Source organism: Bos grunniens, chromosome 2 (assembly GCF_055505025.1).
Source record: "Bos grunniens cultivar Pamir isolate PY7600 chromosome 2, Bosgru_T2T1.0, whole genome shotgun sequence".
NCBI classification, from domain to species: domain Eukaryota; kingdom Metazoa; phylum Chordata; class Mammalia; order Artiodactyla; family Bovidae; genus Bos; species Bos grunniens.
Genome location: NC_141166.1, coordinates 15493090 through 15506632, shown reverse-complemented (window position 1 = coordinate 15506632; position 13543 = coordinate 15493090). Strand labels below are relative to the sequence as shown.

At 52.4% G+C, this 13543-nt stretch overlaps 2 protein-coding genes across 7 annotated transcripts; one reads left to right on the top strand and one right to left on the bottom strand.

The window, feature by feature from the left end:
* Positions 1 to 603: 603 nt before the first annotated feature.
* Positions 604 to 2680, bottom strand: FAM167B (family with sequence similarity 167 member B). 2 transcript variants are annotated; one of them, XM_086334165.1, is made up of 2 exons: positions 1719 to 2680; positions 604 to 1092 (listed from the first exon to the last, which is right to left on the bottom strand). In XM_086334165.1, exons 1-2 carry the CDS (start codon positions 1974 to 1976, stop codon positions 862 to 864), a joined length of 489 nt encoding a protein of 162 aa, XP_086190291.1. In that variant the 5' UTR covers positions 1977 to 2680; the 3' UTR covers positions 604 to 861. The 2 variants fall into 2 exon arrangements, with proteins under 2 accessions (XP_086190291.1, XP_086190299.1); XM_086334173.1 differs by having other exon boundaries at positions 604 to 1089; positions 1719 to 2174.
* Positions 2681 to 5543: 2863 nt separating this feature from the next.
* On the top strand, positions 5544 to 13488 carry LOC147377605 (myotubularin-related protein 9-like). 5 transcript variants are annotated; one of them, XM_086333858.1, is made up of 11 exons: positions 5948 to 6036; positions 6278 to 6594; positions 6774 to 6882; positions 7093 to 7218; positions 7334 to 7507; positions 7970 to 8196; positions 10200 to 10361; positions 10545 to 10686; positions 10769 to 10989; positions 12969 to 13120; positions 13194 to 13488. In XM_086333858.1, the coding sequence occupies exons 2-11, from the start codon at positions 6410 to 6412 to the stop codon at positions 13325 to 13327; spliced, it is 1632 nt and encodes a 543-aa protein (XP_086189984.1). In that variant the 5' UTR covers positions 5948 to 6036; positions 6278 to 6409; the 3' UTR covers positions 13328 to 13488. The 5 variants fall into 5 exon arrangements, 2 of the variants coding, with proteins under 2 accessions (XP_086189993.1, XP_086189984.1); XR_015139507.1 differs by having other exon boundaries at positions 5544 to 6594; positions 10502 to 10686; XR_015139506.1 differs by lacking the exon at positions 10769 to 10989 and having other exon boundaries at positions 5544 to 6594.
* Positions 13489 to 13543: the final 55 nt, after the last annotated feature.

Here is a 13543-nt window from a genome sequence, read left to right as displayed (position 1 = left end):
GTTTTTTTTGAAAAAAAAAAACAAAAAAAAAAACACAACTAAAAAACAGCCCTACAGAATGACACAGAGCCCAGAGTCTCAGCTGCAGGCCCCAGCTCCCCTTGCTATGAACCTGAGCACTTCACAGTCCATCTCTGGGCCCCAGGACAACAGTAAGAACACGATTGGGGCTAGTGATAATAATGCACATTTTATTGAGGACTTACTGTACATTATCTCACTTAAAATGTATCTAACTACTTGTGGAGTTGGATTTTCCATTGTAAAGATAAAGAGACAGATGCAGGGGTTAAGAGAGCTCCTCCAGGTCTGATAGAATCGATGTTGCAGTTGACATTGAACCCAGGTCTACAAGATCCTGCGTTCTTCAGCTGCTCATTTATCTGAGTCACATTCCATAGGGGTGATTTAGAATTTAGGTTAAATTCTTTTCCAGTCCTGATCTGGATGCGATAGAGAGATAGAAGTGGAGCTGCAGGGGAGATGAGTATCCATCAGGGCTTCTCTACCCTCAAGGCCAGCCTCCTCTCCCGAGGTAGAACCCGGGGCCCTAGCAACCAGCGAGACAGTGAACCCGGGCCTGAATAAAGGACTGCAGAGACCTTGATGGGAAGCAGAGATTTATTGAGGAGACTGAGGGTCTGTGAACTCCTCCCCTTCCTCCAAACCACCCTCTTCCCCCATCCGGGCAGCAGGGCCCCAGGATGCTGCAGCTTTAAGCTCCCAGAGCGCTGAGCATCTCTCCAACTCTACCCCGACCCTTCTCCAGGTGCTGGCTCCTCTGGGGCGCCCCTCTCTTCCTTCGTCCCAGGTGGGCTGGGGAATGGGTAGCAGGTGGTGCAGGAGACACGCAGGGATCCCTTAGCAGAGGGTGAAGCGCCGGGCACTGATGTTCATGCGCGTGAGGCCCAGGTGCCGCAGTGGCGGGGCCAGGGCCAGGCCGGCCCCGGGCTCCATCTCCAGCTCCATCTCGGCCTCGTTCAGCAGCTCTTGGTGCAGGTGACAGACTTGGTCCACCTTCAGCCGGTGCAGCTGGGCCCGCAGCCTAAGCAGCTGCCCTGCCAGCTGCCGGTCCTGTGCCTGCATCTCCTGCTGCAGCCGAGAGGGGGCATGAGCCCGCTGAACCTCCATTCCCTTCCGGTCAACACCCCGGGGGCTTTGCCCTGGCTATGTCCTTCCTACCCCCTCATATCCCGGCTCTATACAGCCCATCTCATAGATCTTGCTCTAAAACCAAGCTAAACAAGTACAGGTACCTGGGGCCTGATCTTAGATCAAATCGATGGAATCTCCAGTCTGGAGGCTGACATTTTTATATTTGCACATATTAGATTAAGAGCCACCTAGTTAATACTGGCCTCCTCTGGGGACAGCGTGGTTAGTGCCTCCTTTGTATCTTTGGAGTATAGCAATTTGCAGAGGAGACTGGGAGGCCATGCCTTCCCCAGCTATCCCTGGTGGCCCCCAAGGGCAGGACTCTGTCCTCTGAGCCACAGGAGCACAAGGTCAGTAGACTGATGGACTCCTTCTTCAGTAAGGCTCCCTGAATAAAACACTGGACAAGTCCATTCCTGGCTCCTCAACCCTGGGACAAAGCCACAGAAGAGGGCAGTTGCTGGAGGCAGGGTCTTTCTCATCCCCTCACCATACCCAGGGTTTTCGGCCCTGAGGACTGCCCTCAAGGCCCTCTGCAAGGCTGCCCACCCCACCAGACTTACCAGCTCCCGTCGGAGCCACTCAAGGGCAGAGTCCATTGAGTCGAATCCGCAAATGGCCCCAGGTCCCCCGGGCTTGGGTCTGGCTTGGGCCCTGTGCCAGGCCTGGCTCTGGACCCGGGCTGTCCACTCCAGGTATGATGGCCGTCGTGTCTGTAGCTGCAGCTTGGCCGTCAGTGCCTTCACAGAGTCCAAGCTCTCTGCTTCGTCATCCTCCTCATCTTCACCCACTGCCTGGAATTTTAATGGTCCCAGGGACATGGTAGGGGGTGAGCAGTGACAGGGAAAGGCTGCAGCTCTGGGGTTAGGGAAAGGCTGGCAGTATTACCCAGGAAGAGGTGGGAGAAGCTGAGGGTGAAAGAAATGTGCCAGGGAGTGTGCGATGGTGAATGTTCAAGGTGGGTCAGGGAGGCTTGAGTGTGTCAGGGTAAGCAGATGGGTGTAGGAGGCTGAGTGTGCAAGGGCTGGGATTTTCCTGGACTGCTATCCCAGGAGCCACGTGATGCCCATCCGGGTGGGGGCAGGAGGAGCCCTGCGCCTCTGGCCCCTTGGATGAAATTTATTGTCTTTGCCCAAAAGGAGACACCCAGTTCCCAGAAAGGAAGTTGCTCCAGGATAAGAAAAGCATCGTCCACACTAGAGTCTTGGCCCTCTTCCCAAGACCCAAGTTAAGGGATTGGGGAGGGGATAGGAGGCTGACAAGCTGCCCCCAGTCCTGACTCATGACTGTGGCCCTTCAGCAAAGGAATAGTGTCCAGATCCTCAATTTGGGAGTCAGGAGACTTGGGTTCAGGTGCTGGCTCTGTGGGACCTTGGACAAGTCACTGACTCTGTTGGGACAGATCAGTGATTTCAAGCTATATTCTAAGGAACTTTAGGTTCCCTTGGAGATCCCACAAGGACTGTGTTCGGGGTAAGGGCAGAGCTGTGGATGGGCTCCTCGACCTTCCTCTCCCTGCCCCTCCCAGGGCTTCAACCAGAGCATTTCCCTTTTTAAAACTTTGTGTTGAAATATAACACACACCCAGAAAAATTTACATGTCGTAAATACATGGTTTGATGAATTCTCCCCAACTGAATCAGAGTGATGTAAACAGATCAAGCAAAGGAGTATTACCATCACCCAGGAAGCTCCTTTGTGTTGCTGGTCTAGACCAACTCTCCTAAGGGTAATGTAACCAATTACAGCTTGCTCAAGTACCTACAGGTGAGAAAGCCGAACTCTGACAGGGTGTTTGCAGCAAAGTAAGGGTTTATTGCAGGGGGGCCAAGCAGGGGAGTGAGAGACAAGTCTCAGATCCACATCAACTTGGTCTTTGAGTGTTAGGTTTTTGCTTTTTGTTTTTAAAGGGGAAGAACTGGACTTCCCCAGTGGTCCAGTGGTTAAGACTTCCACCGCAGTAGGCACGGGTTCAATCCCTGGTTGGGGAAGTTCCGCATGCCACGTAGTATGGCCAAAAGAAAGAAAGAAAAGAAAAAAAAAAGGGGAAGAACAAAGAGGCTGGGATTAATCATCACCTTGTGATGTTTCTGTGACATTTCTTTTTTTTTCTTTTTCTGTGACATTTCTTAATAGTAGTTTCAGAGTCAGAATGTCTCTTCAGTTCAGTTCAGTTCAGTTCAGTCCCCGACCCCATGAACCATAGCACGCCAGGCCTTCCTGTCCATCACCAACTCCCGGAGTCCACCCAAACCCATGTCCATTGTGTTGGTGATGCCATCCAACCGTTTCATCCTTTGCTGTCCCTTCCTCCTCCTGCCCTCAATCTTTCTCAGCATCAGAGTCTTTTCAAATGAGTCAGCTCTCCGCATCATGTGGCCAAAGTATTGGAGTTTCAGCTTCAACATTAGTCCCTCCAATGAACCCACAGGACTGATCTCCTTTAGGATGGACTGGTTGGATCTCCTTGCAATCCAAGGGACTCTCAAGAGTCTTCTCCAACACCGAAGTTCAAAAGCATCAATTCTTCAGTGCTCAGCTTTCTTTATAGTCCAACTCTCACATCCATACATGACCACTGGAAAAACCATAGCTTTGACTAGACAGATCTTTGTTGACAAAGTAATGTCTCTGCTTTTTAATATGCTATCTAGGTTGGTCATAACTTTCCTTCCAAGGAGCAAGTGTCTTTTAATTTCATGGCTGCAGGCACCATCTGCAGTGACTTTGGAGCCCCCAGAAATAAAGTCAGTCACTGTTTCTACTGTTTCCCCATCTATTTGCCATGAAATGATGGACCGGATGCCATGATCTTAGTTTTCTGAATGTTGAGTTTTAAGCCAAGCTTTTCACTCTCCTCTTTCACTTTCATCAAGAGGCTCTTTAGTTCTTCACTTTCTGCCATAACGGTGGTGTCATCTGCGTATCTGAGGTAATTGATATTTCTCCCGGCAATCTTGATTCCAGGTTGTGCTTCTTCCAGCCCAGCATTTCTCATGATGTACTCTGCATATAAGTTAAATAAGCAGGGTGACAATATACAGCCTTGGCGTACTCCTTTTCCTATTTGGAACCAGTCTGTTGTTCCATGTCCAGTTCTAACTGTTGCTTCCTGACCTGCATACAGAAATGTTTCTGGTTTATGATTATCTGGCCAGGTGGCCCACGGCTGGGGGCTGATGAGTTGTTACCTCATCTTGTCCTAGAGAAACAGCTTGAATTTGTATGTTAATGATAATACCTAGGATAGCAATTTCAGTACATTAATGATATTATGGACAATAGCAATTTTAGACATCTGACTCTGTGGGTTTTTTTTGTTTGGTTGGTTTTCAGCCTAGGCACAAGGCATGGGGGATCTTAGTTCCCCAACCAGGGTCTTAACCACTGGACCACCAGGGAGTTTTCCGACTCTTGTTGATTAGTGTTCATCTAGCACAGAATTGAAGTCAGTTCAGTTCAGTCGCTCAGTCTTGTCTCTTTGCAACCCCATGGACTACAGCACACCAGGCTCCCCTGTCCATCACCAACTCCTGGAGTTTACTCAAACTCATGTCCATTGAGTCGGCGATGCCATCCAACTATCTTATCCTGTCTTCCCCTTCTCCTCCCACCTTCAATCATTCCCAGCATCAGGGTCTTTACAGTTTTACAGCCAAGAATTTACAGTTCTTCGCATCAGGTGGCCAAAGTATTGGAGTTTCAGCTTCAGCATCAGTCCTTCCAATGAATATTCAGGACTGATTTCCTTTAGGCTGGACTGGTTGGATCTCCTTGCAGTCCAAGGGACTCTCAAGAGTCTCCTCCAACACTACAGTTCAAAAGCATCAATTCTTCAGTGCTCAGCTTTCTTTATAGTCCAACTCTCACATCCATACATGACAACTGAAAAAACCAAAGCTTTGACTAGACAGAGGGGACAAAAAAGATAAAAATGTTTTGAATAGAGTGATTAATCATAAACTCAGTAAGGGAACTTGGTTTCTGGGGAGCCCAGTTTCAGTAATACTGCCCTAATTTTTGACAGCCTGGATTAGTTTTGCCTTTTTGTATACTTTCCAGTGTTTCTCAGTCTTTAACATAGATCCCAATCCCCTGGAAACTTATTAAAATAGACTGCCCCATTCCCAGAGATTCAGATTCAGTATGTTTGGGGTAGGGCCTATAATTTGCATTTTTAACGAATTCCCATCCCAGCTGATGCTCCTGGTCTGGAATTTTACAGTTTATACTCTTTTATATCTAGTTCCTTTTATAGAGCAGTTCCAACTTTGTGTTTATATTATGTATGTGTGTATGGGGGGAATCCACTTATGATTTCATTATTTGAAAGAAGGGTTTTGCACACACACAAAAGCCTGGAACCTTGTAGACCAGAAGGCTCTTTAAAGGCAGGAGTACCTTTTATTTTTCATAATGATTATCACTTAACACATTATAGGCATCATTGTTTAAGAAATAAAAGAATATCTGGATGGATGGGTCCTCCAGTAAATAGATTTAAACTCTTGTAATTTACCAGCTTTAGTGTGTCTCTTGCCAGACTGAAAACCCTGTGAAGGAAACCCTCCTCAGCCACCCTTGGGTCCCTAGGGCCCAGCTCAGTGTATAGGCAATTCCCCTTTGGTCAAAGGATGGAGAGAGGAGGGATGGGGCTCCAGAGGGCAGAACTATACCAGAAGTGGCCCCCCGTAGAGGGCGCCCTCAGGCAGGGACTGCCAGCTGTGGTGGGGGAGGGGTGCCAGCTACACAGCTGCTTGCATTTAAGGTGGACCCAGGGATTTCCCCACCCAGCCTCAGCTGTAGGACAGGATGCAGACACTTCCTAGTTTCTCACTCACCCTTTCCACCCCTCCCACCAGGGTACAGGAGAAGAGACGGGTATTTTTGTTTGTTTTTTAAATCGGTGGGAGTGCCAGCACCTTAGAGACTTTTTTTTTAATGCCTCCTGCGACCCACGAGGTCTTAAAGGACTTTAGCAAGATTTTTCTCCCCCACTTCACAGATGCTGAAATTGAGGTTTCCCTAACAGATTCTAGTCCCGGGGTCCTCACTAAGAAGTGCTAGCAATGGGGTGGGGGTGGGGGAATTCCTGTGAAACTGTGAGATCTCTTCCTCCAAGGGGCCTCCTTAACAGCTGTCCTGCCGGCGTCGCCAGCTGCCCAGCCAGTTCCTGTCCCTTTCGGAGCCCGCGCTCACCCCGCCTGACGCTCGGAGTCAATCCCTGCCGGGCGTCAGGCCCGCCGCTGGAGGAATGGAGTTCGCGGAGATGATCCGCACCGGCCAGGCCCAAGCCGAGCTCCTGCGGGGTCCGGAGGAGCCCCCACTGCGTGGCACGCTTTGCATCACCGGCCACCACCTGCTGCTGTCGCCAGGGCCCCAGGCGACTCCAGACCTGTGGCTGCTGCTGTTGCGTAACGTTGACTCCATCGAGAAGCGGTGAGACGTGGCGGGGGCGTCCCCGTAGTCGGGGAGCGCGTGGCTCGGTCGGGAGAGGGGAAAGGGCTAGCGCAGTTGGAGCTGGTGCCCCGCTGCATAACGTACAATCTTAAGAAACTCATTTCTTCTCCCCCTGGTGGGGGTCAGTGGACATTAAACCTAAAGGTTGTGCATTCCAGGGTCGCGGGTGACTCGGGCACCATCACGCTGCGCTGTAAGGACCTGCGAGTGTTGCAGCTGGACATAGAGGGCGTGGAGGCGACGCTGGACATTGCCCGCTCCATCGAGGTATGCCAAGGATGCAATGGAGGCACTTAAGTTGCCCTATCCCGTAACGGGAGGAGTCAGCAGGGTTTACTTCTCTAGGGGGCTCAGGATCCGGGTTTGTCCCGGAGCAAAAGGGGATGCAGGGTGGTCTGGAATGCGTGGAGAGGCAGGAGCTGCGGAACGGCGGACTGGATTCCGATCTTTTCCAGATCCCTTGACTTCCTTCCCCAGGCGCTGTCCTCCCTGGAATCGGTCATCACCTCCTTTCCGTTCTTCTACCGTCCCAAAGGTTTGAGGTTAGGCGACGCCTGGCACTTCCACCCTCCCGAATGCTACTACAAGCGAGTAGCTCGTGAGGTGGGCGCGGTCGTGCGGGGCTGGGGATGTGGGAGAGCCAGGTCTAGAAGGGGCGCGGGGACCGGTCACGCATCGGGTGCCATAGACTGGGTCTTCACTCGTCCCTGCGCCGCAGACCAACGCGTGGCGGCTGAGCGAGGCGAACGAGGACTTCAGCTTGTGCCCCAGTTACCCCCGCGCCGTGATCGTGCCTCGCGCCGTGGACGACAGTGCCGTGGCGCGTAGCGCCCGCTTCCGCCAGGGAGGCCGCTTCCCTGTGCTCAGCTACTACCACGCTCCCAGCGGAACCGTGAGCCCCGCCCCTCCCCAGACCCCGCCGCTAGGACCCTCTGTCTCCCTTTTTGGCTCCACTCTGCACTGGCCCGCTCTTCTGCGGTCCGGGCCGTAACATGGCCCCGCCCCCTCGGCTTATCGTGCCTTCACCGGTGCTGACCCCGCCCTTCTCCGCAGTTTTGGAGTCTCCCCTGCCTCTGGCTCCGCCTCCGGCTGGTCTGGCCCCCTCCCCGAAACCTCCTCTTCTTTTGTCCACCCGTGACTCGCCCACGGCCTACTCTCGGGTCCCTTCCCGCTCTTGCCACAACCCACCGAGACCCGATTCGAAGCCCGTAGGGTTCCTGAGCTCCATCTAGCCTGCCCCAGCCAGCTCTAGATGCGCTCCAGTGTGTACACCCGGCCTAAGGGATGCCCTGAGCGAAGTTCCTGAACCAGGCCTGGGTGGGTACAGTTTCTGGAGCTGGATCCCTGTCTGCAGGTGCTGCTACGTGCCGGTCAGCCCCTGACTGGGCCCCAGAAGCGGCGTTGCTCTGAGGACGAGGAGCTCCTGAGAGCTGTGCTGGCGGGGGCTCGGCCCGGGGCCCGGGGCTTCATCGTGGACACGCGCTCGCCCCAGGCCGCCAAACAGGCCCGCATGACTGGCGGGGGCACCGAGGCCAAGGCTGCCTACCCTGGCTGGAAACGACTGCACCGGCCCCTGGAGAGGTAAGGGGCTTTCTCATGCCCTCCTAAGGTTCTTTCCTCTAGGACTCTTTATGGATGGGGGTGGGGGACTGGTGTCTTCTAGGAACTTCCAGGACTGTTTGATCTTTCCTGGTAGCCATCCTGCCAGGTGGGCATGGCCACTTGCAGGCACCCACTGACAAAGCTCTTTCCTCTCTAGGCATCCCAACTTTGCCTCGAAAGAGAAATCTCTTCTTTACATTAAACTGAAATTTGCCTTCCAGGAACAACTTCATCATACACACACACACACACACACACACACACACTCTCTCTATCTCTCTGCCCTGGTCCCAGCTCTGCCCTGAGGGCTGTACCCACAGTTGTTATCTGTTCCCACTGTCTCCAGGTGCTGGTAGTACCAAGAGGAGGTCCTGAGGGACTTTTGTGCTTTGAGGAGAGTGGACTGCTCCCCTATCCAGAATACAAAACTGTTTATTCATTTATTTGACCGACATTGACCCAGCAGAGAGGCTGAGATGGTGGCCAGCCCAGACATGGCTGGCAGATTAGCAGTAAACAGGCAATTAGAGTTCAGTGTGATAAGCGGCAGCACTCCCCTCTTAGAACAGGTCATCCTAAGAAAGCTTCCCTGAGAATAGGGTGCTTTAGTGAGATCCGAAACACAGCAGGGGTAAGCCAGAGGGTGGGAGGAGGACAGTCCAGGTGGAAGGCCCTCCAGGTGTGTAGCAGCAGGCAGCCTAGTCAATTGCCCCGTTTTGGACTCAGGTGGGATGTGGATTCGATCCCTGGGTCGGGGAAGGTCCCCTGGAGGAGAGCATGGCAACCCACTCCCGTATCCTGGAGAATCCTATGGACAAAGGAGCCTGGTGGGCTACAGTCCACGGGGTCACAAAGAGTTGGACATGACTGAGCAACTTTGCATACACAGCACAGTGTGTTGGGAGTATGGACTCTGAGGTGGAGGTAGGGAGGCTAAAGGGGCGACCCGGGCCAGAGCAAGGGTCTTGAGTACCATGATAATGGGCTTAGATTTTATCCTAGAGGCAATGGGGAGTCATTGAAGGCTTTTAAATGAGCCTGAAAAAAGTACCAGTTAGATTTTCTGGCAGAAGGTTCCTGGTGATCTAGAACAGAACAGTTCCTGGGAAGATTCCAGAATCTGAAGAGTATTCTATACCTCTTGTCAGGCTGGTTCTCCCAAGGGAGTACTGTGTAGCTCCCATTGGGCTGGGGTACATCAAGGGAACTGTGACACCTTCATCAAATTGGGAGTTTCCAGAGCATTCTTTCTGGAGCTATTAGTAATTGCCCTCCGTTCTCCCCCAGGAGCATATTGGACACCTTCCAACCTGGGAGGCTCAACTTTCAATGTCTTATCTTTTTGCCTTTTTATACTGTTCATGGGATTCTCGCAGCAAGAACACTGGAGCGGTTTGCCAGTCCCTCCTCCAGTGGACCATGTTTTGTCAGAACTCTCCACTATGACCCGTTGGTCTTGGGTGGCCCTGCATGGCATGGCTCATAGCTTCATTGAGTTACATAAGCCCCTTCGCCATGACAAGGCTGTGATCCACGAAAGAGAAGAGGGAAGCACAGCGGATGAAATGGTTGGATATCATCACTGACTCAGTGGACATGAACTTGGGCAAACTCTGGGAGATAGTGAGGGACAGGGAGGCCTGGCATGCTGCTTGGGGTCACAAAGAATCGGACATAACTTAACGACTAAAAAACAACAGAGCATTCTGTTTCTCCAGGAGGCTATGCTATGCCTCTCCAACAGACTAGGTTTCCCCAAAGGGTCTTGGGTCTCCTCCAGCAGATTGGGGAATCCTCAAGATTAGGGAGTCACTTCCATCAGATTAGGTGGGCTCTCCAAAGGGTCTTGTGTCCCTCTTGTCAGATGGGCTCCTCTGAGGGCTCTGTGTCTCCCTCATTGGCCTGGAGCCCTTGTTCTGAGGCTGTTGTGCTCACCAGAGCTTTAGGCTGGAGGAACAATGACCAGACTCTTGCTTGTGCAGGGGGCGGCCCCTACAGGAGAGCTTCGTGCGCCTGGTGGAGGCCTGTGGGGACCTGGAGCAGAGCATGGACCGCTGGCTTAATCGACTAGAGAGCTGCCGCTGGCTGTCACATGTGAAGGAGACTCTGAGCACCGCCTGCCTAGCAGCCCAGAGCATGGAACAGTAAGACCCCCACCCTACAAGACAGGGAACAGGGCAGGGTGGGCAGGGCTCTCCATGCCTGGATGCACAGCCATGTCTCAGTAAGCAAGCAAAGGTAGCCTTCAAATGGGCCCATTCTATTCCTGACCTGGCCACTCCAGGCAGGGAAGAACAGGCCACTGTTGATGAGCCCTGGGCCCTCAGGGAAGGGGCCTGCATCCTGGTACATGGCGCTGAAGGCACGGACAGCACCCTGCTCATCACTTCACTGGCCCAACTCATCCTAGACCCCTTGAGCCGAACCATGGCTGGATTCCAGGAACTAATAGAGAGAGAGTGGGTCCAGGTGAGTGGCCGCCCAGCCCAGCACTACCCTCCTCTATCCAGAAACCCCACGTCCTCATGCCCATTGCTCTGCCCTTCCCCAGGCTGGCCACCCCTTCCAGCTGCGCTGTGCTCACTCAGCCTTCTCCCACGCCCGCCCCAAACACGAGGCCCCCACCTTTCTCCTATTCCTGGACTGCGTGTGGCAGCTGGGCCGCCAGTTCCCGCTGTCGCTGGAGTTTGGGGAGGGGATGCTATTGGCGCTGTTTGATCACGCCTATGCCTCCCCTTTTGGCACCTTCCTGTGCAACAATGAAAAGGAGAGGTGAGCTAAGGGGGTGTCCAGGTGGGCCAGAGGGCAGGCACAAGACAGGGGCGGGGCGGGTACCTACTTCCTTAGAAGACATCTTTGGGAACTCCTTGGTGGTCCAGTGGTTAGGACTCAGCGCTTTCACTGCTGGGGGCTGGGTTCAGGGAACCAGTTCAGGGAACTACGACTGCCCCTCCTCCCTCCCTTCCAAAAAAGAAGGTATCTTTCCCTTTTGAGTTTCTCTTGTAGAAAACCGTGTGTCCTCTCCTCTCCTGCCTCCGGATCTCACACGTTCCCCTAACTTCTGCAAAGCTAGAAATGAGTGGGTCCACAGTCAGTTCTTCAGACCTCCTACCCTGTCCACAGCCAAGAACCATGCACTCCTAGCTTAAAAACAAGGACTGAAGGGGGAAATTGCTGCCAAAATCATTTCTGGGGCTCTCTACCACTTTGCAGGGTTGATTCTAGTGAAGCAATAGATTGGAGGTTGAAAGCTGAGTCAAATTGTTGGGCTCAAATTCTGGCTCACCATTCACCTGATGAGTGATCAAAAGCAACCCTGAGTCTGTTTCATCAGTAGCAAGGAGGTGATCATAATAGTCACCATGATCTAGAGGTGGGCTATGTGTGTGTGAGAGGATTAGCTGAGTTAAAGCATAAAGTGAAGTTGCTCAGTCGTGTCCGACTATTTGCGACCCCATGGACTGTAGCCTACCAGGCTCCTCCCTCCATGGGATTCTCCAGGCAAGAGTACTGGAGTGGGTTGCCATTTCCTTCTCCAGGGGATCTTCCCTACCCAGGGATCAAACCCGGGTCTCCTGCATTCCAGGCAGACGCTTTAACCTCTGAGCCATAGCAAGTGCCTAACACTGTGCCTGGCACAGTGGGCACACAAGTGGTAGCTACTTTCATCATTTGGTTGACTTGTTGCTCCCATTGGCCGTCTTTCTTTCATCAGACTGAGACAAGGGGAGGGAGGGTTCACTCCTCTCCACGAAGGCGATTGTATATTTAGTGATCTTTTCTTTTCCAGTGGCCTCCTCGTCCTGTTGCTTTCACTAGCTCTGCTTATCCAGGTTAAACTTTTTACCTCTCCCCCTCCTTCATATTCAGCTTTTCTTCTAACAATTTCTTTTCTTAGTCCTTTCCCATCCAAGGCCCCTTCTACTTCCCTAATCCAGACTTTCCTTTCCCTGTAGACCATTGGAATAGCTTCCTCACTGCTTATAGTATCTTCACTTTCATCTTTTTTTTTCTCTTTTAAACTCATCAGTCTAGACCTATGAGTGTTTACACTGAGCCCTTTCCCGCTTCCTTGCTTTTGCTCTTGTATTTCCATGTTTTTGCATACCTGGTGAATTGCTGCTAGAAAGTGAAAGAAAGAATTGCTGCTAGACCCAGCTAAAATGGCACACTCTTAAAAACATTTTTCACTATTTATTGGGCTGCGTCAGGTCCTGGTTGCAGGATGTGGGATCTTGGCTGCGTCACGGGGACCTTTTGCTTGTGGTGCACACTGGTTGTGGCACACGGGCTCAGCATTTGCTTGTGATGCACACTCCGGTTGTGGCACACGGGCTCAGCATTTGCTTGCAGTGCAGTCTGGTTGTGGCACACGGGCTCAGCAGTCGCAGTGCCCAGGCTTAGTTGCTCTGTAGCACGTAGGATCTTAGTTCCCTCACCAGGAACTGATCCCACATCCCCAGCATTGAAAGGCAGATTCTTAACCACTGGACCGCAAGGGAAATCCCTCAAATGGCACATTCTTAATTAGCCTTCCATGATCCTTTCAGGCAAAGATAAGCAGAACTCCTTAAGAACTAGGACTTTGCCTTGTTCCTGCGTTATCGTAGTTCAGGATCTGACTCCCAGTAACATTTGCAGGAGGTGTTATCACTGCCCTGGGGGAGCTGTCACCCTACTAACTGGAGTCCCCACTCAGAATCCTAGAGTACACAGCAAAGTCTGGAAGCTTATGGTCTCACTCCCTCCAGATGCCTGTGTGAAGTGAGAACTCGAACACACTCCCTGTGGTCTGGGCTCAGTCAGCCAAAAGAGCAACGAAAGCTCCGGAACCCGCTCTACGTCCCCAACCCCCTGGCTATCTGGCCCTCGGCGGAGCCCCAGAGCCTGCGACTGTGGCAAGGTGACCCTCCTCCTCCTCTCTGGGGTAGTTCTCGCCTCTGGTCAGCTTCCTTACCCGTCCTCCTCTTCCTCAGGCCTGTTTCTGCGCGGGACCCGTCCGCCTGAGCCTTCAGAGGTAGCGTGGGAGAAAGTGTGGCAAATAGTGACAGATCAGGAGAAGACAGAAGGCTCTCAGCCAACAGATTCAGCTTCTGAGCCTGGACCCTAAGTACTGGTCCTCAGATGGTGGTTGAGATGTTCCTGGAACCTCTCCAGGCCCCTCAGCACCTCTGGATCTTGGGAGAATGCCTACAACCCAGCCCGGATCCACGTGTTAAGTGTCCAAGTGTAGTTGGAAGGTCCAAATAATAAAAGCATCCATGATTGGTATCAGCTGGCTGGGGTGTCACTGAGAAGGGAAAATGATCAAATATCTGACCAGAAA

What these genes read in the sequence shown, in the direction of transcription:
- FAM167B (XM_086334165.1), bottom strand. Translation starts at nt 1,976, where the DNA reads ATGTCCCTGGGACCATTAAAATTCCAGGCAGTGGGTGAAGATGAGGAG. An exon ending in AGTGGCTCCGACGGGAGCTG is followed by an intron (nt 1,093 to 1,718) that starts GTAAGTCTGGTG and finishes TCTCGGCTGCAG; the next exon opens with CAGGAGATGCAGGCACAGGA.
- LOC147377605 (XM_086333858.1), top strand. Translation starts at nt 6,410, where the DNA reads ATGGAGTTCGCGGAGATGATCCGCACCGGCCAGGCCCAAGCCGAGCTC. An exon ending in ACCACGCTCCCAGCGGAACC is followed by an intron (nt 7,508 to 7,969) that starts GTGAGCCCCGCC and finishes CCCTGTCTGCAG; the next exon opens with GTGCTGCTACGTGCCGGTCA. An exon ending in GCAGCCCAGAGCATGGAACA is followed by an intron (nt 10,362 to 10,544) that starts GTAAGACCCCCA and finishes CTGGGCCCTCAG; the next exon opens with GGAAGGGGCCTGCATCCTGG.